The 22,138-nt window shown below is 51.4% G+C and overlaps 10 protein-coding genes across 10 annotated transcripts; 4 read left to right on the forward strand and 6 right to left on the reverse strand.

The window, feature by feature from the left end:
* Nucleotides 1–344: 344 nt before the first annotated feature.
* CPAR01_00532 (major facilitator superfamily transporter) lies at nt 345–2,267 on the reverse strand (the record flags this gene model as incomplete). Its single annotated transcript, XM_060484823.1, has 9 exons — nt 345–631; nt 687–930; nt 987–1,384; nt 1,434–1,482; nt 1,535–1,608; nt 1,666–1,775; nt 1,836–1,932; nt 1,986–2,013; nt 2,079–2,267. 9 exons carry the CDS (start codon nt 2,265–2,267, stop codon nt 345–347), a joined length of 1,476 nt encoding a protein of 491 aa, XP_060355680.1.
* A 1,506-nt stretch (nt 2,268–3,773) lies between these two features.
* CPAR01_00533 (pfs domain-containing protein) lies at nt 3,774–6,579 on the reverse strand (the record flags this gene model as incomplete). The annotated part of the gene is made up of 5 exons (XM_060484824.1): nt 3,774–5,052; nt 5,116–5,153; nt 5,814–5,994; nt 6,061–6,359; nt 6,451–6,579. The coding sequence occupies 5 exons, from the start codon at nt 6,577–6,579 to the stop codon at nt 3,774–3,776; spliced, it is 1,926 nt and encodes a 641-aa protein (XP_060355681.1).
* An 839-nt stretch (nt 6,580–7,418) lies between these two features.
* Nucleotides 7,419–8,675, reverse strand: CPAR01_00534 (acetyl-CoA acetyltransferase; the record flags this gene model as incomplete). Its single annotated transcript, XM_060484825.1, has 1 exon — nt 7,419–8,675. One exon carries the CDS (start codon nt 8,673–8,675, stop codon nt 7,419–7,421), a length of 1,257 nt encoding a protein of 418 aa, XP_060355682.1.
* A 1,472-nt stretch (nt 8,676–10,147) lies between these two features.
* CPAR01_00535 (thiamine pyrophosphokinase) lies at nt 10,148–11,224 on the forward strand (the record flags this gene model as incomplete). Its single annotated transcript, XM_060484826.1, has 1 exon — nt 10,148–11,224. One exon carries the CDS (start codon nt 10,148–10,150, stop codon nt 11,222–11,224), a length of 1,077 nt encoding a protein of 358 aa, XP_060355683.1.
* Nucleotides 11,225–11,790: 566 nt separating this feature from the next.
* Nucleotides 11,791–13,029, reverse strand: CPAR01_00536 (uncharacterized protein; the record flags this gene model as incomplete). Its single annotated transcript, XM_060484827.1, has 3 exons — nt 11,791–11,876; nt 11,941–12,625; nt 12,691–13,029. The coding sequence occupies 3 exons, from the start codon at nt 13,027–13,029 to the stop codon at nt 11,791–11,793; spliced, it is 1,110 nt and encodes a 369-aa protein (XP_060355684.1).
* Nucleotides 13,030–13,614: 585 nt separating this feature from the next.
* Nucleotides 13,615–13,809, forward strand: CPAR01_00537 (uncharacterized protein; the record flags this gene model as incomplete). The annotated part of the gene is made up of 1 exon (XM_060484828.1): nt 13,615–13,809. A coding segment is annotated over one exon (195 nt), but the record flags the coding sequence as incomplete, so codon positions are not given.
* Nucleotides 13,810–14,726: 917 nt separating this feature from the next.
* CPAR01_00538 (nitrogen starvation-induced glutamine rich protein) lies at nt 14,727–15,499 on the forward strand (the record flags this gene model as incomplete). Its single annotated transcript, XM_060484829.1, has 3 exons — nt 14,727–14,840; nt 14,916–15,340; nt 15,403–15,499. 3 exons carry the CDS (start codon nt 14,727–14,729, stop codon nt 15,497–15,499), a joined length of 636 nt encoding a protein of 211 aa, XP_060355686.1.
* Nucleotides 15,500–15,759: 260 nt separating this feature from the next.
* Nucleotides 15,760–17,754, reverse strand: CPAR01_00539 (coenzyme A transferase; the record flags this gene model as incomplete). Its single annotated transcript, XM_060484830.1, has 7 exons — nt 15,760–15,894; nt 15,954–16,293; nt 16,349–16,460; nt 16,514–16,818; nt 16,880–17,066; nt 17,115–17,399; nt 17,472–17,754. The coding sequence occupies 7 exons, from the start codon at nt 17,752–17,754 to the stop codon at nt 15,760–15,762; spliced, it is 1,647 nt and encodes a 548-aa protein (XP_060355687.1).
* A 691-nt stretch (nt 17,755–18,445) lies between these two features.
* On the forward strand, nt 18,446–20,461 carry CPAR01_00540 (major facilitator superfamily transporter; the record flags this gene model as incomplete). The annotated part of the gene is made up of 10 exons (XM_060484831.1): nt 18,446–18,564; nt 18,643–18,798; nt 18,899–18,981; nt 19,041–19,312; nt 19,367–19,494; nt 19,548–19,677; nt 19,731–19,827; nt 19,887–20,156; nt 20,207–20,291; nt 20,344–20,461. The coding sequence occupies 10 exons, from the start codon at nt 18,446–18,448 to the stop codon at nt 20,459–20,461; spliced, it is 1,458 nt and encodes a 485-aa protein (XP_060355688.1).
* Nucleotides 20,462–20,904: 443 nt separating this feature from the next.
* CPAR01_00541 (uncharacterized protein) lies at nt 20,905–21,940 on the reverse strand (the record flags this gene model as incomplete). The annotated part of the gene is made up of 2 exons (XM_060484832.1): nt 20,905–21,597; nt 21,710–21,940. The coding sequence occupies 2 exons, from the start codon at nt 21,938–21,940 to the stop codon at nt 20,905–20,907; spliced, it is 924 nt and encodes a 307-aa protein (XP_060355689.1).
* Between the last annotated feature and the right edge of the window lie 198 nt (nt 21,941–22,138).

Consider the following 22,138-nt stretch of genomic DNA (forward strand, 5'->3'; position numbering starts at 1 on the left):
ATGCCATGCACGATGAATGTGATGTTTATCTACATAAGGTTATTACGATTTAAACAGCCTATGCCTGGAAGCAGTAGGCTTGTAGAACCGCAATATTTCGCCGACAAGCAGCTGATTTCACTTGAGTAAAGTATGTGGTCTTGCTTTAAATGAATTCTGCAGTCAAGAATTCCATGGTGTCTTTCTTGAATGGTATATTACCTCAAGCTTACTTGTTTTACTCAAGATGACAGTATGGTTCTCTGCAGGCCTTGCAGCAACATGAACCGGAACATCCATATGACAAGACTATAACGACACCACCAAGTTCCACTATTCGTAACAGCAGACCCTCCTTGGGCTACCTAGTATCCGTACAAGTTCACATTTTCCGTGGTGGAGGCCCGAATCCTCCGGTTCTCCCTGACAAGCAAGACACGAATCCACCAAGCGCAGAGAATCGAGAGCAAAGCGAAGCCAGCAGAGGCACCGAAGCCAATGGCGTAGCGGGGCTCGTCGCTCTTGGGCCAGAGGTAGGCACCGTAGATGTAGCCAATCTGGCCGCCGACGTTGGTCATGGCGAGGACGACTGCCTTCTTCTCCTTGGTCTGTGACAGCGTCGAAGAAGCCCAGCCGATGATGACGGAGTTCACTACGCAGAGAGTCAGAAAAGATGTAGATATTGAAGGGAATGGACAGGAACTAACCGGCATAGGCTCCCATTGGGAAGATGAAGCAGGCAACGTAGCGAGCCGCCGTGTTGAGTGTGGAGGCAGCCACTACGAAACCGAGAATCGCGACGCCGAGGCCGACCGTGATGTGCCATGTTCTCTCGTGAAGTCTGCCGGAGCTCCAGCCGAACAAGATACCCGCTGCACCGGCGAAGATGAACGGCGGGCACGTCATGACGAGGGTGATGGTCGTGTTGAAGCCGAGAGTCTTGACAACAGTCTGGTTCCCGTTAGCCATGTACCTCCAACCACCCAAAATGAGACAAGAGTACGTACGGGGAAGAAGGAGTTGAAACTACAAGCACTCAAATGGAAATTCTGCATCAAACAGAACAACCACGTCCTCTTATCCTTCACAGCCTGCTTCAACCCATCCATAGCAGAAGCCTGCTTATCATCCGAATCGGAGAGCTTATCCTTCTCCATACGGGAGTGAGCGAGCTCGCGCTCGCGGTCGTTGAGCCAGCGCGTCGTCAGGGGCGTGTTGGGGAGGAGCCAGAAGCCGAAGAGGGCGACGAGGCCCGTGGCGGCGCCCTCGACGATGAAGAGCCAGCGCCAGCCTGCGATGCCGTTGAGGCCGTCCATGCCGGCGAAGATGCCGGCTGCGATGAGGGAGGAGAGGCCTGTTGCGAGGATCTGAGCGCAGTAGAGGAGGGCGATGCGGGAGGCGACCTCTGTGGGGGGTGTTAATTGATGATCAGAGAGAGAGATGAGGGGGCTGACCTTTGCGGGTGTAGAAGATTGACAGCATGTATGTTGCGCCTGGGTAGAACTGTTCCCGTGTCAGTCAAACTTTGTCTCGAATAGGATGTGGCATGACTTACGGGGGCTTCAGTGATGCCGAGGAAGAACCTGCAAGCAACAAGGCCGCCGTAGTTCTGGACAAGTGCCGTGCATCCTAGATGTCTGTTAGACTTGACGAACTTGACACTTTGCGATCTAGCATATTCCATACCTGACACCACAGCCCAGATCAACATCCATGCGCTCATATACATGCCGGGTTGAATCCTGGTGATCAACATGTTGGACGGAATCTGCATGAGAACGTAGCCCACAAAGAGACTGTGATGCTGTTAGTCGCAGTCATCCTCTCTTATTCTTTACCGGAGTTTCCTTTCTTACATCGAAACTGTGGTATTGAACTCGGTTCCAGACATGCCCAAATCCTTCTCCAAGTTGTTCAGTCGTGCCTGAGCAATGGCATTGCGATCGACGTAGTCTGATTGGTCAGTCAAGTAATCTGATGATGGAATCTCGAGCGGGGAATCGTACTCAAGAAGTACATAATACAGAGCGTCGGCTGTTTGAAGGAGTCGTTAGATCTTGAACGAGCATCTGCGATATCAAGAGGTACTAGAGACTTACCATGATCCGCCAATCCAGCTTCCGCACCAGCTTGATCTCTTCCGGATCGGTCTTCTTCGCAGACCCGGTCCAGTCGCGGTTCTCCTCATCCTGAGGGATAGGCTTCTCGTCCATGATCACACTATCGACGGTATGGATAGCATGCTCTTCGCGCTCCACCGAAGGTGAACGCTTCTCGCTCGCACCCATTGTAGATTTTGCTGGTATTGATATCGTGCTCGGACCGGATTGTGCGCCTAGCAAAGTCTGCTTTTCGGGGATGGGGGTTGTCAAAAAAAAAAAACAAAAGAGGGATCGGCGGGGCTAAACTCTGCTGTGAAGAGAGTTGCGGTCTAAGAAATAAGCATAAACGAGGATGGTGTCACGGCTTCTTACTTCGTTCTGTCAACCAACCCGAAGTGCTGGACAATCAGCAGGAACGTGGTATTTATGAACTTTTCAAGACTGTTGCATCGTTGATACCCCACGCAAAGGTCATTTCTACGAGTGATCCCCGAATCCGGGGTAACTGGATCAGCGGGGGCAACATTTGAGATCCGGTGCGTTTTAGAGGATAGCTGGGGAAACGACCCATGGGGAAGGGACCAGATTGCGACAGATTCCAACAAGTCGGAACCGCGAGTCTGGGCAGCAAACGCGGGGTTCTCGGTGGTTAGATTTGGGATCCGAAGGGAGAAGAAAGAAAGAGGCGGTCGATGGGAATGGATAAGGGCAAGGGGGGGGTTCGATGAGACAAGCCGTCTGGAGGATAAGCAGGAGATAGCGTGCGAGGACAAGAGTCAGTCAAACCCACGAAGCACCAACACCCGCCGCCACTGGAGAGGTTGGAGTTGGTCAGCCACTGCAACTGGAGCGTGAGCACCAACCCACAGCACCCAAACTATGGAAATGGGGAAATGGAGCCCCGCGTGCCAAGGCCCGAGGGAATGGAACCTGCTGGGGTTAGCTTGGGGTTAGTGACATTAGGGCCAGTTGCGTTGGGACTCTGAGACCGGGGATATGGAGAGGTGTGTGAAAGGGATGAATATGGTTCGTTCGGAAACATGTAGGGTGGATCAGTGGCTCTCGAGGTGCGTGAACGGAGGCAAGGACAATGGATGGTGGACACCTGAGTGGGAACTTGGTTGTCAAGGACGATACATGCCATGGCAGTTGGGGATTACTGAACCCTCTCTGTTTCTGAGCGTCATGATGTTTGATGACAGGCGGAAATCTAGTTTGGCAGTGGTTGACAACCTGCTATCTCGGGCATTGCCGTTGACGAGCTCTTGTAGCCACTGAGCAACCCTGAACTAAATCAGCAATCAAACCTACACGCCCAAATGGGTCTGGCTACGACGGGCTTTACGTCGAGTGTATTTTGTATGCTTCTTCTATTCTCCCCAGAAGGTTCTGGCAACAGAACAAGGACTGCTTTGGCAAGTCACCGCAACTTGCAATTAGTAAAGATATTGGTACGTTTATGGTCGGCGTGGTTGTAATTTGTGCTCCTCAGCAGATATTCGGATTATTTGAAGTTTTACAGCTTGAATGAGTCGTCTACTGAAAGAACTCAACTTATCCTTGTATGGTACCCTGTTTACATCAAAAGTCGCTTCTGCGACTTGCATTTGAATGTGCTGACTCGTAATCCGTTCATAAGTGGCTCTGCCTTCCGTTCCATCATGTTGAGATCCAGCCGTGACGGCTTGAAAATCATACGAGTTCTCTGGCTCGGTATATGGTATGAGTCTTCGGATCGTAGTACGATTCGCTGTCGCACGGGGATGTGGCCATTCTTTCTCGCAAGCAGTCGATAACCTCTTCGACAGACTCAACTGCTGCCTCCCACATCTCTTCTCGGATCTGTAAACCGATGGCTTTATATGTACCAAGAATTTCCCATCGCTTCCAATCTTCTTTCTGCTTGATCAGAGGGCTCAATGCAGCTATGGCACCTCGCTGATCCCTGTCTCTCAAATATTGTAGTAGCCAATCCAGCCGCTCTATATCAACCGTCAAATTTTCATCTCTGATTGATTTGAACAACGAGACAAACGCTTCTTGTCGTTTTGAGGTCAGCGTTAAGGTCCCTGCACGTTGCCAATCCTGCGCATGAATAGAGAAAACCAAGTAATCCCAAGGCGTTTCTCCGTCGCCGGTACGCAAACCCGTGTTTATATCCTGTAAGTTGAGAGTTGAAAGGTATCGAAGCGTCTTAGTGGTTCCATATAAAGCTGCTTCATGAAGCAAGCCCCAACCATCGCGTGTTACGTATGTCGTCTTTGCTCCTGCCTCGATCAGGCATTGTGTACCTCTGCAGTCTCCGCTCTGAATCGAAACCAAGAGCGGGGTCCTCCCAGGACGATTTCGGGATTCGATGTCAGCGCCGGCTTCTAGAAGGACTCTTAAGCTCTCTCGAATAACACGGCCTTTGTTGTAAGACGAAGTAAGATGATGGATGGCATAAAACCCTTGCTGGTCAGTAATGTTTACTGATGCTCCCGCACGGATTAGAGATCGAATGACTGCGGCTAGATTATTGTGCCCCGTCGTGGCAGCAACCATCATCGCAGTATCGCCCCCTCTGTCAGTGGCATTGACCCAGCTACCAGCATCAATCAAGTATTGCACCGTGAGTATATGGCCGCCCTTCGAAGCAAGCATTAGAGCAGTGCAGCCCGTCCAGTTGGCCTCGTTGATATCACAACCTAAACGCACGAGATGTTTGACACTGTTGAGATGACCTTGTGTTGCAGCGATGTGTAACGGCGTGTTGCCTTCGTAGTTCCGCTGATTGAGGGCCCAACTGGAATCTTCGGCAGCTTGAAAAGCAGCGTCGAAATCACCTCTGCAAAGGGCATCATGCAGCGGGGTTTGACTAGCATTCACGGTCCATTTACCAGCAGACAAGATTCGAGTGAGTACTTGCATCTTCTCTTCGGGTAGAGAAGGCGTGTTGACAATCTTATCGTGCGCCTCATAGAACCAAGAGCTGCAACAAAGTTGACGATATGTAAGTAGCTACTCGTAGGAGCGATATCTTTGACAAACTTACTCGTCGTAATTTCCATTCAATATCTGATCTTCCCAAATCTGGAACAAATAGAGAAATATGTCTGTTGTTCCTTGACCTATGACCCACTGTTTGTTTCGTCAATGAATACGCGTGCGAGTAGAAATGACCGATGGGAGGCCTACCTCCAAGGCAGTCACGCCGTTAGGGCTTGCGTCACCTGGAAACACATGTCCATGATGTGACATCCACTGTTGAACTGTTGCTCTCGAGCTCTCAGAATGATCAGAATCAATCAAACGCCAAAAACTCGAACTGAAAGGGAGAACCCTAGCAGGTCTCAATGACACTCGCAGTCCAGTCGTAACGCCCACCAAGGTCTGTATTTGGACTGCTCTGGAACATAGCCACAGCGGGAATTGATACTCGACTGTCATCGATGTTCCTGCTCTGTTTTTGCAGCTACTCTCAGTGCATTTCGTGCTGTTTTGGAAAGTCAATTGACGGTTGAAACTGAGATTGAGACTGCCCACTAGGCTTCGAGCCCATCTCGTGGGAGTATACGAGACTGGCTTCGAAGCATGACACCGGCAGCAACATGGAATTGGGCACCGGTCTTGCAGAAGGCCCGGTGTCTGGTTAAAGATACTCGAAAAAACACCCGTAGCCTGATGAGTTGATATTAATCCAGCGGTTGCTGATGCTTGAGGACTCGACAAGGCTTCTTGAGTTTTTCTCACAGCTACAGCTTGTGGAGTTTTGTCATCTTGGAATGCTGTCGAGTCTTCATCAAGGCGGGTTGACGTCTCATCTATGTATTTCGGGCTCTCCGGAGCGTCACCGGTACCTGGAAAGCTTTCAAGCCGTTGAACATGCGGAACGATCTGCATGCTTAGACTCTCGATCTGCAAAACGAGCTTCCTAGATTACAACTCGAAAGTCAGCTTCTCAACGGCTATAGTTTTCAGTTGGCGGCTTGAGCCTTACGTGATAGATTGAGCATTGATTGATTGGAGCGCAAGTTGGAGGTTTTCTCTGGCATCTCGCGCTTTACTTCGACAGTCAGAGAGCTCAGCTTGTAGCCAGAACCATGCTCTCTTTTTGATCTTGTCTTTGCCGTCGGCACTCAGTGGTCGAGTGCAGCGTTTTCGGATTTCTTCGAGGCTTCTCGTGGATTCTGTAAGCTGAAGCATGGCCTTTTCTAGGTACAGTGTTTCGAATTTTGAATCACTGGCAATGACTCCCGCCTTAGCGAGTTCTGCTTCGATTAATCCTAAAGCTTCGACCTACAGCATCATGTGCAAGGTCAGCGCATGAACCTTCTGCCTTTTGAGGTCTTGAATGTGATTATGTTGATCTGATATTGTTGAAACAGACCTCATTTTGGAGCCACCTCAGCTCGTTCTCTATCCCCGGGATCGCTCGGGCAATGTGAGCGACATGGCGAGCAGTGCTTAAAGCCTGGCCTATGGCTATAAAGCTTGCCACCGCCCCGACGACTTCCATTTCTTATTGTAGTTGGAATATCCAGCGCGAGAGTGCGATATCTCTGGGAGGATCATGCGCGAGGTTGTAGAGAAAAGGGAGGCAAAGGGTCCATCACGGCGCTTGGGCAGACTTACTCATAGCCTGATTATCAAGATGGGAGTATCCGCGCCCCTGCAGTTCCATGCCCAACGATGGGAAATGCGCCAATGACTGTCCTGCTCTAACGTCGTATGTGGCCCGACATGTGGCCTGGATGAGTTGGTTGCCTACATGTCTTGTATGTCGGTGATTGGTTATGGTTGTCCTTGACCTTGTGCCTCTCTTGGAAACCGGCGCTTATTCTACACCAACTTGGCGAGGGTAGAGCAACGTCGATGGAGGGGTAATTGGTTTTTAAACCACATATGCTATGCACGTTCTCTGCGCTAAATCATTACGTCTGCCCATTCAATGGAGTTCTGTCCATTGAGCGACTTTCAAAATCTTGTGGGCAATTGTTGCAAGGTGCGCGGCAACAGGACTGTCCAGACTTTCACACCTAAAAGACCCATCTACTTACCTAGTATTTGTCAATGCTCACCTGGCAAGATATGATACTGAAGACCGGGGGCCTTTGTTGGTAATCCCGCGCCAATTAACGGAAAGTGACTGTGCTTAATGGATGATGAGACACATGGAGCAGATCAGAGCAAGGGTGGTTGCAATTGGTACTGGTGACAGAAACTCCCATGGGACGACCGTTAGGACTTCGCACCGCGAATACCGGAGCAATCAGTCGGAAGCTATGGGTTCGGAATTTCCGAACGATTGAAGTGCGGCACAGTATATACTGGTAGCTTCGATTTTATACTAACACTCTACTCTCTTACAAACAGACCAGCCATACCCATTCCGGTGCCGACGCACATGCTCACAACACCGACCTCGCCTCCAGATCTTCCGAGACCGTGGAGCAGGGTGCTCGTCATGCGGGCACCGGTGGCACCCAGAGGGTGGCCCAGGGCAATAGCACCACCGTCGGGGTTGACCTTGCCATCCTCGTAAGCCTGCTCCAGCTCGAGCGCTCTCAGGCAGTAAATCGCCTGACTGGCGAAGGCCTCATTAATCTCCCAGCGGTTCACGTCCTTGTTCTCCAGGCCGAACTGACCCAGAAGCTTGGGGATCGCCAGGGCGGGGCCGATACCCATCTCATCGGGAGCGCATCCGACGGTGGTGACTCCGACAAACTTGCCGATAATGCTGTCGGTGAGGCCAAGCTCTGTAGCGGTGCTTCGGCGCATCAAGAGCGTCGCGGCCGCGCCATCAGACACTTGCGACGAGTTGCCTGCCGTGCTGGCGCCGTCAGCCTTGAATGCCGGCTTTAGTTTCTGCAAGGCCTCAATCGCCATGTTGGCGCGAATGCCGTCGTCTTTGGTGACTGTGATTGTCTGCTCCTCTCCAACCTTGTTGCCCTGCTTGTCCGTCTCCTGAAATCTTGTTGTGACGGGAACAATCTCCTTGGCGAAGGAGCCATCTTCTCTCGCCCTTGAGGCGTTGTGGTGACTGCGCAACGCGAACGCATCCTGATCCGCACGGGAGACGCCGTAGCGCTCAGCGACGTTCTCAGATGTGATGCCCATGGCCATGATGCAGTCTCTCGCGTCCTTGACCGGCGACTCCTTGAGGGCGGGCCACACGTCTACCGGAATCGCACGGCTGCCGTAGTTGCGGGTCATGCTCTCCATTCCGGCACCAATTCCCACCGATATCGTCTCGGTCCTGATTTGCGATGCGATGAGGGCAATTGATTGCAGAGATGACGAGCAGGCGCGGTTGACAGTGTACAAGGAGGTGTCGTTGGGGTAGCCGACGTGGTTCATGGCCATACGGGCAGCCTTGGAGCCGCCAAGCTCCGAGAGGACGACACCGACTGCGACATCTTCTATCTTCTTAGGGTCGAGGTTCGGGTTGGCCTCGAGGGTGGCCTTGAGGACGGTCGAGAGCAGTTCTTCAGGGTATGCGTCCTTGAGCTGTCCGCGGTTCGACCGGCACACAGGCGTACGCAGCGACGACAGAATGACGACGTCGGAGGGCGCCTTCTTCAATACGGACGAGATTCCTTTGGGGATAGACATGTTTGTGATGTTTCTCGGAGCTACGGCCGTCAATTGACTGTGAATGTTGACAGAAAGCCAGACTAGTTGTACAGAAATGAGGAAGTAAGGTTTAGAAAGTAGCCCTCGGCCAAGGCTGTCTCGAAAAAGAGTCGGGTAAATGTGAGCGATGTCGCTTGGTAACCGGGGGAGCTTGAGCGATGCACTGCTAGTCAGGGAGAATAGCTCTTCCTCTTCTTCCGCTCAACTTCCCCAGCTTGATCCCCAAAGCCGAGGTGGGGGGACCCGCATAACATGGCAATTGGGTTCGGCAACCATACGCAGAGCTCTAAGCTCGGTCCCGGGGCTAAACGTTCAACCGGCATTTGAGTCGGCACCTACACCGAGATATACCGACGGTCACCGAAACCTGGCATGTATACCGAGAACACCCCCCGGCTATCCCATTTGGGTATGAGGCCATCGTCAGCCAAAACTGCAGTGTTACACAGTACTAAATCATCATCTACACTCAACTTGGTGTCACATCAAATGCCGGCTTTGAAAGAATTTGAACAATGAGCTTCTTTCATATTGAACACACTATAAGCTCACGTTACGCGCGCTCATGATTACGGTATGTTGACAATTCAAAATCAGCGTCAACTTCCACTGTGTTGTTTACCAAGGTCCATGGTAAATGCAGCCAAGAAGACACTCTGATGTATGTCTGCATCTATACTATGATATGGTAAGCTCTCAATACTTACCCTAGCCGAGAAAGCACTCCGTCAAAGCTTTGAATAGTGAAGTGGTCATCGGCGCCGAAGCAGAAGCTGAAAAGAATTTTACCCAGATGCATTAGCGCTGGAGCAGGTGAAAGTCCATGTCGGGATTTCAAGCTTAAAAAAAGTTGATCAATCTCCACATGGAAATCAGTCACAGCTGTATATGTGCCTTTCAACACTTCAATGGATTGATGTATTGAGAGTATCGAATGAATTATGTATTCCTCATTTCATGCAGAGAAAGAAAATGGCCTGTCCTCAAAGGGAGACTAGCTCCCTCATGTAGGTCCGTGATTATGTTAAGCCTCCACATACAGTATTCTTCCAAGATAAGTGACCCTGTCCACGCTTCAGTATGAAAAACAATGTGTTTGTTGGAAGACATTCCAATGCAACCTAGTGAGCTGCTAGGCGTCGGCTTTGCCCCCAATATGCACACCGGTAAGCGAATTAGATTGCGGCTTTGTCGAAGAAATCGGTATTGAATAAACTAGTCACGGCCTTTCATGTCTCCCATGGGACGAAAATGTTTAAATCGGCCATGGTGACGATCATATGCTGTAGAGTAGTTTGAAAAAAGCTGTAGCAAATCGTCGATACGTTCACTGAGCAAATCAAAACATCAAATTCTATACGCAACTATAGACTCGTTCTCCCAGAACCACCTAGAAAAGAAGATTAGAAGAAAACAGTTTCAATCCATCCGCACACTTGGTAGCATTTACCATGCCAGATCCGCAGCCTCTCGGTGCTGAAGACCTGAAGAAACTACTGAAACTTGTCGAAAGCTACAACAACTTCCGAAACACAGGCGGTTACTGGGAATTTGGTTACGATGTTGGAACGGGCTGGAAGAAGATGGGTGTTGTTACCGCTCACCACGCCCAACTTCTACAAAAGTTGAAAACGAAGTTGGAGGGACACCTTTCCTTCGACACGATCGACGTTGGACAGAAATCATGTCGTCGTATTCGACTACACGCGGACCATTTGAAGGATTCGAACGCTTTCGTTAAGGGAATTAGAAATATACGAGATATCCTTTGCCCAAAAGAGAGTCGACATACGGACAAAAATTTCGGAGCAGTCTGGGATGACGAAAATGAGATGTGGCCGCTGTACGGTATTGATCCCAACTCACCATACGGATTCGTCTGTGGTTTGTCTCCCGTCTTCGGCATTGTGACTACTGGTGTTCATCTCAACATCTACACACGTGACACAAACGATATCAAAAATCCGAAAAAGTTTTGTATATTCGTTGCGAGACGTTCGGATCGGAAGTCAACCTTTCCAAGCAAGTACGATCAGTGCGCTGCTGGAGGCTATCAGTACGCAGGTGGGGGTTTCGGCAAAGCTCGCGACGCGACCGCGAAAGAATGTCTGAAACGGGAAGTGAAAAAGGAACTGACTGATAGTCTCCCAAAAGAGTGGTTCAAAGATGTTGAGGAAGTCTCTCCGATCCAGTTTGCTGTCCTGCGGGATGAACGATGGGGCGAAGACTTTCTTGGTGCCCCTGAACTCGGCGTCAAAATTCCATTCGATTTGGAAGTGAAAAAAGACCCGATTTTCAAGCCCAATCCGGATGAAGTCAAGTTAATCGAGAAGAAGTCAGTCGGCGAGATTGTCAAAGACCTTCTCGATCACGACTTCAAGCCAAACTCCGCACTCGTGATGATCGATTTTCTGATCCGACACGGCTGTCTGGGAGAGATCTCACCTGGCAACGTTTTGGATCAGATAAACGAAATGCTCCAAAAGCACGCAATTGTCAGTCATCTTCCGTACTGGAAAGTGATGTAAAGAGCCAGACACAGCAGGACGAATACCACGCCAAGCAAGATCTCTGGACACTGTTGCTGGATACTATGGAAGCACCTGCGATACAGAAAATATCGAGAGAGAAAGATGTGTTTTTCAAAGGCACCTAAATGTGCAGAACAATGAAGATTGAGGGCAGGCGCTCGGCATGCGTGTTAAGTGGATCCTAGTATTTTGCGAAACAAACGTTGGAAAAGGAATTTTCTGGTATATCTTTTCAATCTTTTTGTTCTGGAGAGGCAAAATGAAGACTCTGTTGTCGGCATTTCGGTTCCTGAGAGACCGCGAGGCTCCCAGTGTGCTGGTCAAGATGTCACCTCAATGTCTCGGCCGACCTAGAGACGTCCAAGTGCTCATCTAGTATTAGTACCTTATAATACACTCGTTTGAACAGAGACTCATAAGGGTCACTTCTTGTAATAGCAGATGATTACTAGCTGGTTTCTTATACATAATTAGAGGCAGCAAAGGCATACATCGGCGTCCGATGGCGTCAATCCCCTGTCTCGCCGCAGGTCTACAACCTACTACGATACCTGGAAAGATATTCAATTAGGTATCTCGTCGATACTCTTAACTTGAACCTCTTTTACCCCGTTCAACTTGCGTCGCATGCTGCTACTCGCAGCGTAAACTGAAGATGTTAGAACCCGAAGTATCGAGGCATTTCCATCGCCAGGACAAGATGAAGAACCTACCTGCCCGCCGAAGCCTGTTCGAGCTACCCAATGGTTGAAGGCTCTTCAACCCATGCCATGGATCAACACGTGCATAGTCTTCCCAAAATCTCTTCCTCTCGTAGTCGAAACTGTCCTGTTGTGGGATCACAAGCTTGCCAACAGTCTGCCAGGGGTATTTTGATTCATCCCACACGGCGCCTGAATATTCAACAGGCTGATCACTGAGGTTCTCTAGTAGCTGCACTTGGAAGAGATATTCCGCGTCATGGTGTGCATGAAAATTCTGTAGCCACTTTTGCAGGATGGACTCGTCATGCTCTGGCTTCACAGTCTCATCGTAGAGCTTCCTCTGCGTCTCGGTAGATGGCACAAGGGAGTACTTGATGACATAGTTTCCAAACCGGTACGCCGTTTGGGAATACTGTCGCGTGGATTCGAGGTGGGTGTTGCGGACCTGGTCGCGAGCGAGTTGGAGTTGCGCATCTTGGCGAGCGTTGAGCTCTCTATTCAATTCTTCTTTGTTGCCAGCATGCTTAAGCCGGAGGCCGATAATTTCCTTTGTCGTCTTTGCGTCGGCGAGGTCAATGGCCGGGGTGCTGTTGAATTCAATATCCTGAGTTGGAATATCCTTGCCGGCCTCGAACATTTCTCCTTTGACGTTGAACAGCTTCATGGCAAAGCCCCGAGGTTGAGGGATGCGGTCCTGCAAGGTGTGAGCACAGCACAGTACACTTCAAGAGATAGTGATGAGAAGCAAAGAACACTCACATCAAGACCAGGGTCGCCGGGCTCTGAACTGTATCGACATGCTGCAGGGTACTCGCCGCCGTGTTGAAACAGTTCCGTCTGTTTCAAGTGGTGAGGCAGGTCATCAGGGACTATAAACGTGCCTTTGACGATGCCCTGTGTTCTGGCATGGGTACCACCATAGCCATGACGTGTCGAGTTCCAAGTCCTGCGCTGCCCCTCATTGATCATATCAGCAACGGCTTGAATGTCTTCTGCTTCATTTAGGGGCACTTCTTCAACTCCTTTCGCGTCCCACCGCACATATGCGCGTGTGGAAAGGTCCTCGGCTGGAAGGACGTTGCTGGTGATGTTATTCATGGCGTCGCGATCTGATGTTGTTTGCTATCTGAGGACTCGATGTCTCTTCAAGATGGAGAAATCTGTAAAATAGACACGCATCATCCATATTATGGGATTATTCCAGGTATAAATGCTTCCTGCCCATTCATACACAGTAACATTGCCGTTCCTCCATGCGATCAGTGTGACAAGATCGCCCCTGTGATATTTGAGTAGAGTGTGTTGGCTCATGCTAAACCAGGCGCTATGTATTATCCGATCGCGCTACACTGCGACGGCGTCGAATACCCCGCAACAACAGTTCTGGGGTAGTGAAGCTTGTGAGACACTCTTCCAAATTCTGGACGCCAATCAGGGAGTGCCTAATGTAATCCGGATCAACGGTCGAAGGCCTTTGGAAGAGCCTGGCCATCTTACCAACGAGGTATCACTGTGAAGTTAGTGGATTGGATTGGATTCACCCGGTTTTCGTGTAATTCGTCAGAAGCAGTGGGCGTGAGCGGCTATGGTTGGGATCGAGTCGATATAGGGGCTTCTAGGCTGATTTAGCCCAATAAACTCAGTGCTGGCGTACCGACTACCCGTCGACAGCTCAACAAAGGATGGGTACTAGTAGTTACATGTATTAAGCAACAATCGCGCTGGATTCGGAGACTTCCTACTCTCGGGGCCGTGAGGCCAATCTGCCGTGGCGATTTGGGCATTTTCCCCGGGAAGTTCGGCCAATCGGCCCCACCCCCGCCGCGGCCGGAGACGCCGATGTCAGCTGCGGCCCAACTCCACTTCCCTCGATGGTAATCCCCTGTATTGTATTCTAGGGTCGCCACGAGGACCTGGATGATGGACCACGGTCGTGCTTCCCGGTGGTATGCAAGAGCTAATGGCCTGCAGCAGCACAGAAGGTGGGTGGCAGTGATCTTAGAGCGCCAGAATGGGAGTTCGTCCGATCCAATTCTTGAAACAGACTCAGCCGATCACAGAGGCCAGGTACTCCACCAAACATGATCTACCACATCAATAATTTGGGCCACTAATTGTTGATTACTGACTTCGACTATGGCAAGATAGATAGCGACGGGAAATGGAGACATCGTGAGGGCCCTTCGTGTGTATTGACAAGGAACTTACAGCTTCCGCGTATGGCAAGTTGGCAACCCATTGGAGTCGAGCTTTTAGTCATTGGTTCGCCATCAACCTTCCTACAACCGAGGAACCGAATCCGAACGACCAAACAGTCGTTAGAGGGTCGCGTCATTGGTGGCTTGTCCCTCAGCTCACCGTCTGTGGCTTGCAAGTTGCAGCAGGGCTGACAAGCAAACACAGCACCCCGCGCAATGACTGCGCCACGAAACATGACGACAGGATAGAAGCTGAGCCGAGGGCGCGGGCAAGACGCTGAAGAACTTGGCTTGACTGGGGACAAGACGGGAGAGATCCAATCCCCGCCCCGCGTTAGGCTGCTTGCGGCACGTTAGTTATGCCCGCCCCTGCCAATTTCCGCAAGCTCCGTCTGACTAGATGGTGATTAGCGTTCCTTCGAGGCTCTCTCTCAGCAGTAAGCAAGTCTGACGCCTTTTCATAAAGCTTCAGCTCTCCCCTCTTTCTCGATTCTGTCGGGTCGTTCAACAAGCATACCAAACTTCAATCGATACTTCGACTATTGTACATCTCGAAACCTCCATTTCTCTCTCAACTCAGCAACCCCAATCCTTAACATGTCTGCGAACGATTACTACGGAGGCGGCGGCCACAACCAGAACCAGGGATACGGTGGACAGCAAGGATACAACCAGGGCGGCTACGCACCTCAACAGCCCACCTATGCACAGGTAAGAACTTCAACAAGATAGGACTCAAGTTGACAAGAAGCAACATCGAGACTAGTAACACTAACACTTCCGAAGGGCCAGCAACACCACGGCAGCGGCGGCTACCCCCAGCAGTCACATTCTCCGTACCAACAGGGCGGTGGCTACAACGCCCCTCCCCAGCAGCAGCACGGATACGGCGGACCCCAACAACCCACCTACGCCCAGGGCAACCAGCACCAGCAAAGTTACGGCCACGACAACCGAGACAGCTTTTCCCACAACCAGCAACTGCAACATGGCGCACCTCAGTATGGTGGACAGTCCCAATATGGCGGCCAGCCTCAGTATGGTGCTGGTCCCGGCGGTCCTGATCAGGATAAGGGCCTCGGCGCAACATTAGTCGGTGGCGGAGCGGCTGGATGGGCGGCGCACAAGGCCGGCGGCGGTTTCATTGGAACTGTGGGCGGTGCGATTCTTGGCGCTATTGGTGCCAATAAGATAGAGCACGCGTTGGAAGAGTGAGTGTCTAATGTTCGCCTCGAAATGCCCAAGCTGCACGACTAACATGGACCAACTACAGCCGAAACGACAAGAAGAAGCATAAGAAAAAGCATGGCAAGAAGGACGGGCACCGCAAGCGCAGCGGTAGCAGCAGTTCGAGCTCCAGCAGCAACTAGGTAGCTGCCTCCCATGTTTCTGTGATAACTTCTGGTGCCTAAATTCGGATGATACCCCCCGATTCAATCTCTGTCAAGCGCACCAGGAGAACGACTGCCGATGAATGGTTGGATCTCATGACCTGCACTCATAGACGATAATGTATTATTAGCCACGGATGACAACAATTGAAGTGAATGAACGCAAGGGATGAGGGTCTTTAGCGCATTGCTTTCTCTATTGGTATCTTAAATACAGGCTTTACTATTACAACACCGTCTCACTCCATCGTCTTCAGATCCTTTGCGACCTCAAATGTTGCATCCGTCTTCGACTTCACTTCTTCGACGTTAACACCGGGCGCGACCTCGGTTAGTGTCAGACCGCCATTCTTGCGATCGACCTCAAAGACACACTATTGTCATGTTAGCGACGAGTCTCTTAATCAATCATCTGATACCACGCTCAACTCACCAGATCAGTAATGATTGTGCTGACAACACGAGCGCCAGTCAACGGCAGACTGCAGTCCTGCACAATCTTGGAAGAGCCGTCCTTGGCAACATGCTCGGTCGCGACAACGATCTTGGTGTTGTCGGGATTAGACACCAAGTCCATAGCACCTCCCATGCCTTTGAACACCTTGCCGGGAATCATGTAATTGGCCAAGTCGCCCGTGGCGCTGACCTGCAGCGCACCGAGGATAGAGACATCTACATGGCCGCCACGGATCATGCCAAAAGACTCGGCGCTGTCGAATGTTGAAGCGCCGGGAACGAGGGTCACAGTCTCCTTGCCAGCATTGACGATGTCGCTAGAGTTGGACATGTCAGCTCATGCATCTCAAGTCCTCTCAAAGGTATACATACGCGTCGACCTGGTCCTTGGTAGGGTAAGGACCCATGCCCAAGATTCCGTTCTCAGATTGAATCCACACATTGCGTTCAGCCGGGAGGAATGAGGGAGCCAGAGTCGGAATACCTATCACAGTAAGTACCTCTCTTCAAGCCTTACGGGGCATAGTCTCAACTCACCAACGCCAAGGTTGACGTAGAAACCCTCCTGCAACTCCTTTGCAGCGCGTCTGGCAATGCGATTGCGCCTTGCCTGCGCATCATTCTTGGGTGCATTCAGATCTTCGCCCTCACCATCCTCCGCCCTTGTCTTGAGAATCTCAATGTTCTTCTCGGCGGTCGAGGGCACGATTCGGTCGACGAAGATTCCGGGCAAGTCGACGTCGTTGGGGTCGATTGCGCCCGCCTCGACAATATTCTCCGCTTCCACGATAGTGACTGTTGCGGCCTTGGCCATGATGGGTCCGAATGCTTTGGTGGTGTATCTGCACGGAGAGACAGTTAGCAAGTTCCTTCGCTCAGTCAATTCGCAAGTAGTTTTCGTACCTGAACACGCAGTTTCCTGCTGTGTCCACTTTCCATGCTCTCAAGATGGCCACATCTCCCGTAAGTGCAGTCTCCATGAGATACGTCTTGCCGTTGAATTCTCTTGTCTCCCTTGTGCGCCCGCGCTCTTTCACCCCGCCAGAAGCATCTAGTTTGACAGGAATGTCACCACTTTGAACCAAAGAGTCTACTCATGTCAGCTACATCACTCAGATCCTGTCATGGTACAACCTACGAGCTCCAGTGGGCGTAAAGAAGGCGGGAATTCCAGCGCCACCGGCACGGATCCTCTCGGCGAGCGTTCCCTGAGGGCACAGCTCGATGCCGATCTCTCCAGTGAGATACTTCTTCTCCAATGCCTTGTTGTTTCCAAGGAATGACAGGATCAGGCGGTTTACCTGACCAGCCTTAGTGAGGACAGCCAAACCGCCCTTGCCTTCTTGGCCGGCATTGTTTGAGACAGCTGTAAGCGAGTGCAGGTTCTCGGGACCCCTGCGGTTTAGTGCGGCGATGATTGTGTCTGTCGTCGAACATGTCAGCCGTTTCCCGATTCTTTGGCAGTGCAGATAGATCATCGCCAAACAAGACTAACCTGCAACACCACAGAGCCCGAAACCCGAACTCAGAATAGTAGATCCGCTCTTGATGTCTGCGACAGCCTCATCGGCAGACGCATACAGCTTCGAACCACCTCTCTTCGTAGCAGGCGCCTTCTGTGATCGGCGGATCGGTGTCGTCGTTATGTCACGGCATGTCGCAACACCAAGGACCTTTGCGCGGGGGAAACGCTGAGGATGCGCACACACTGCGGGCACAGCTCTGAGGGATGCGCGGACCAGCACCCGCGGGCGCAACTGGCGAGTAATGGAAGACATTTGTTCGGTCCTTTTCTGGAGGAAGAGGCAGGCTTATCCACAAAACACAAAAGGGAAGGTTTCAATCAATTGTGACGAGAGATCAGAGATTAAGCACAAGTAAAAGAAAAAGGAAGGCCGATTGTCGGGGGACATTTCTAGGTTCGGGTTAGGTGGGCGCGACTTCATCTTTTTGAACGGATTGCTGCGCAGTACGCCTCGGCTGTTCTTTTGCGCGCCGACCACGACGGAGTCCCTCCGCTCCCGCGGTTCAGTAGTGGCTTCGGCATGAGGGGGAAGATGCAGGCAAAGACAGGGGAGTCTCTGACGTCTTCGTGGCGGGGCATCGGGAGTTGTGGGAACTCGGAGTTTCTTCTGCAGTAGCTCTCGGTGACCAAAAGTAGACTCCGAGTCAGCTCTATGGCGTACAGTAAACAAAGGCTTGTCATTGGTCTGGACGGGATGACGGCAAGGTCAAAGAGACGATCCGGGGATGGTCTAAGATGCTACCCGCCGTGGGTTCGTCCTCCCCCGCAGATTTGGGGTCTGGGGAAGACGGGCTTCAAAACGGGGGAGGGACCCCCAAGCTTTGCCCTTGCTTGGCAGATAGAAACTCGGGTCTTGTTGTCTTGTCTTCTCTGTTGTTCTCGTCTTTCCAGTCTCTTCATAGAGTTTCCCAAGGTTACACTGCCAAATCTTATTCGAATTCAACATGACATCGAAAGACTTCGACATGGATCCCAAGGTTGAGCATGACGAGAGCCACCTGGAGGTTGAAGCGGAACGCCAACGGCATCTCACGAGGACTTTGCTCTTCAAAGTTGACACTAGGTAAGCTTTTCCCCCAAGTTTTCAACTACAAGCAACCCTTTTGAAGACTCATTCCAACTTACACGCAACGATTGACAGGGTCCTACCGCTTTTGGCCCTACTGTTCCTCTGTTCCTTTCTTGATCGAACCAACGTCGGCAACGCAAAGATTATTGGCCTAGCCGAGGACCTTGGCATCAGTAACAACCAATACAACCAAGGCTTGGCCGTCTTCTATGCGACATACATCGCGAGGTAACATCTCTCCATCCGTTCTCAGCTGATCTTGGCGCTGTCAACGTGCTCTCGTCCCATGTGGTTCCCCACAGTCGTCCGGTCGCTAATGCACGCCCAGCGAACTGCCAAGCAACCTCGTCTTGAAGAAGGTCTCACCGCGGATATGGCTCCCCTTTCTTACCTGTGCTTGGGGCATTGTTAGTACGTACACGGATCAACAGTAATCGGTCTCATTATCATCCATCACTAACTTTGCAAAGCCATGTCTCTCGGCTTCGTCCGTAGCTACGGCAGCTTCGTCGCAGTCCGAGCAATCCTGGGTCTGACTGAGGGTGGGCTGCTTCCCGGAATGGTGCTGTATCTTTCTGGCTTGTACACCCGCGGAGAACTTGCACTGCGCATTGGTATCTTCTACACGGCTGCATCTCTCTCTGGTGCATTTGGAGGTCTTCTCGCCAGAGGCTTGTCCGCGATTGGTCCTGCGGCTGGCCTTGAAGGTTGGAGATGGATCTTCATCATTGAGGGCATCATTGTAAGATCTTGAACCCCGGCCATGGAACTAGTGAGTGTTAACATGCTTCCTTAGACGGTCGTCTGTGGAATCATTGCCGCTATTGGCCTACCAAACAACCTGGCGACGGCGAAGATCCTAACGGATGAAGAGCGAGAGTGGGCGCTGCTCCGGCTCCAAGGTCATGCTGGAGACCGATTTGAGTAAGATCCCAAAGCCAAACTGTAAAGAACCTCGACAACTGACATATTCACAGCTCTTCACGCGAAAGGGAGGAGAAGTTTCGATGGTCCGAAGTTGGTCGCGGCGTTTTCAACCTTCAGATCTGGCTCAGCGCAACTGCCTACTTTGCCATTCTGTCTGGTCTATACTCCTTTGGTCTATTCGTAAGCTTCTTGGTTTCATACGTATTGTCACACAGCTGATTGAGACCAAAAAGCTCCCGACAATCATCAACGATATGCATATCGCTTCCAACTCAAATCAAGTTCAACTTTGGTCCGTGATCCCGTACGCGGTCGCGACCCCCGTTACAGGTGAGCGATGGCAAAAGATTAAGAATAGAGACTAAGCTCGAAGCTGACTTCCCTCATAGTCCTCGTTGCCTTCCTATCCGATCGCCTCCGCCTACGTGGCACACTCATGCTCTTCGTCCTGCCCATCTCCATCGCGGGCTACGCAGCCATCGCCAATGTCACGGCGCCACAGACGAGATTTGCAATGACATGCCTTATGGCCATTGGCATGTACAGTGCCGTCCCGTGCGTCTTGGTTTGGAACTCCAACAATTCGGCTGGCCATTACAAGCGCGCGACAACGTCCGCGCTTCAGCTTGCCATCGCCAATTGTGGCGGGTTCGTAGCGAGTAAGTTTGCAATACGCATCAAACAAGAATCTCACTGACTGGATTTGCAGCCTTCATCTACCCTAGCACTGATGGCCCATTGTACCATAAGGGCCACACTATCATTTTGGGACTGCTATGCTACGCATGGGTGGCGTGAGTAAAACCATACGCTGTTCGTGGTTCAAGATACTAACAGAAAGTCCAGGACCTTTATAAATGTTTTCTGGTGCGCCAAGATCAACCGCGATAAGGCTGCTGGGAAGTATGACCAGTTCGTTGGTACAGGTGATGATCGGGAACCTCACTTTAAGATGGTGTTGTAGGAATGGCTAAGCGATAATTGGGTGTCGAGAAGTGAAGCACGTACCTAGATCTTATGGTAGAATGATATTCTCTGTCTTCAAGTTACGGAGCTTGCTGGGTCTCAAGTTTCAGACCCAGGTTTTCTTCCAAATACTCCGTAGACCGTCCTTGTCAATATCAGAGCACACTTAATCATGCGCATGTCGCCAGTCAATATTTTATCCACAGAAGGAAAGGGTTCTGCGGCTGGACTTGCATTGCATGTCGCTGTAAGGGCACCCAACATCTGGATTTAGTTTCTTGCCAGTCCTTCCCTGAAGGAAACCAAGCATGTTTGGCAATACGATAAACTAGTACATGAAAGTATTGAAGAACAAAGCTCGCATTCATAAAAGGCTAAATGATTCGGTTCTGGAGCCCGGTAGTGTACAGCACCTCTATGAGCATCAAAAGCGCCGGCGATCTACAACTTGGACTCGCGTCCTGGAGCGAAGTTTGACCTCGCAGCTCCGCCGATGGCCTCCGTAATAGTATCAACCGACTTCAAAATCCACTCGCTGCCTTCATCGCTGGCCAACCACTCCGCACCTTGAATGTCCTCCTGGTTGTCCGCCTTGTATGTGCCGTCCTCAAGTCCCTTCCTCAAGCCGAAAACGTGCGATAGAACCTGCGGCCCGACGCCGGTTTGTGCTCGCAAGCATGAAATGGCAATCATCGAAGTCAGCACTCTTCCGACGCTGGCCAGACCTCCCCGCTCCTTGGGTTCCGACAACAAACCCGCATAGTGGCTGTGGAGAATGTGGACCGGAAGATCCGGGTGCGATTGCGCCAGCTTCTCGTAGAGCTTGACCTCGAAGGGAGCGTAGATCGAGTCCCACAGGCCCTGGCCCCGTACTGTGATGGCGTCAATGTTTTGCGCGTTTGGTGTTCGCGTTGGCTTCGTCTCCAGTTGTGCCGTAACATCCTTGGGGAGGCTGGCGTAGAAGGCGTTAAGACAGTTGATGGTGCGAGGGATGCCGTTAAAGCTGATGCACTTAAGACCGATTTCGCGAATGAACTCGGCAGTCTCGCGCTTGTCGGGGCGGCCGGAGGAAGACGCAACACTGTAGAGGGATTCTAGAGAGTCGGGAGAGTTGAGTGTGAAGGTTGCCGCGGCCTACGAAATGCCGAGGTTAGCAACTAAGCTCGCACGAGTGTTGTACCAGCTCAGTTGTACTCAATTGAGCCACACAACAGAAGCTGCGAAAGTCGCGATATGTCTATCTCACCGAAATTGCTAGCCACGGCTTTGCGCCGACGTTGTTTGATGCCGCATCCTTAGCGATGGCTTGGTACACCTCGCGAATATGCGACGGCGCAGCCGTCTGGCCGGGGCGGGCAAACGGCGCGTTAATGAGTGCCTTGAGCGACGGTGCGAGCTTCGACATGGTTTCTTCTGGTTTTCGAGTACTGCTGGAACCGGTCTGCTTCAACTGTTTTTCTGCGGGCGCATCATCCATCGGACTAGAAGGCGTGCGTTCAAGCGAAGGTGGTGGGATGCAGAAGTGGTTTTGTTTCCCCAATTGAACGAGACCGGAGGGGTTCCGCAAGTCGGAAGACAAAAGAAGGTCCCTCGACCGTGCGTCTCGGACTCAAAAAGAAGTGCCGACGCGAAGAGTCCTATGTGACATCAGCGTGGGGAAACTGGAGCTTGACTC

Source organism: Colletotrichum paranaense, assembly GCF_030867605.1.
Source record: "Colletotrichum paranaense strain IMI 384185 chromosome Unknown Scaffold_1.1, whole genome shotgun sequence".
Taxonomy (NCBI): Eukaryota; Fungi; Ascomycota; class Sordariomycetes; order Glomerellales; family Glomerellaceae; genus Colletotrichum; species Colletotrichum paranaense.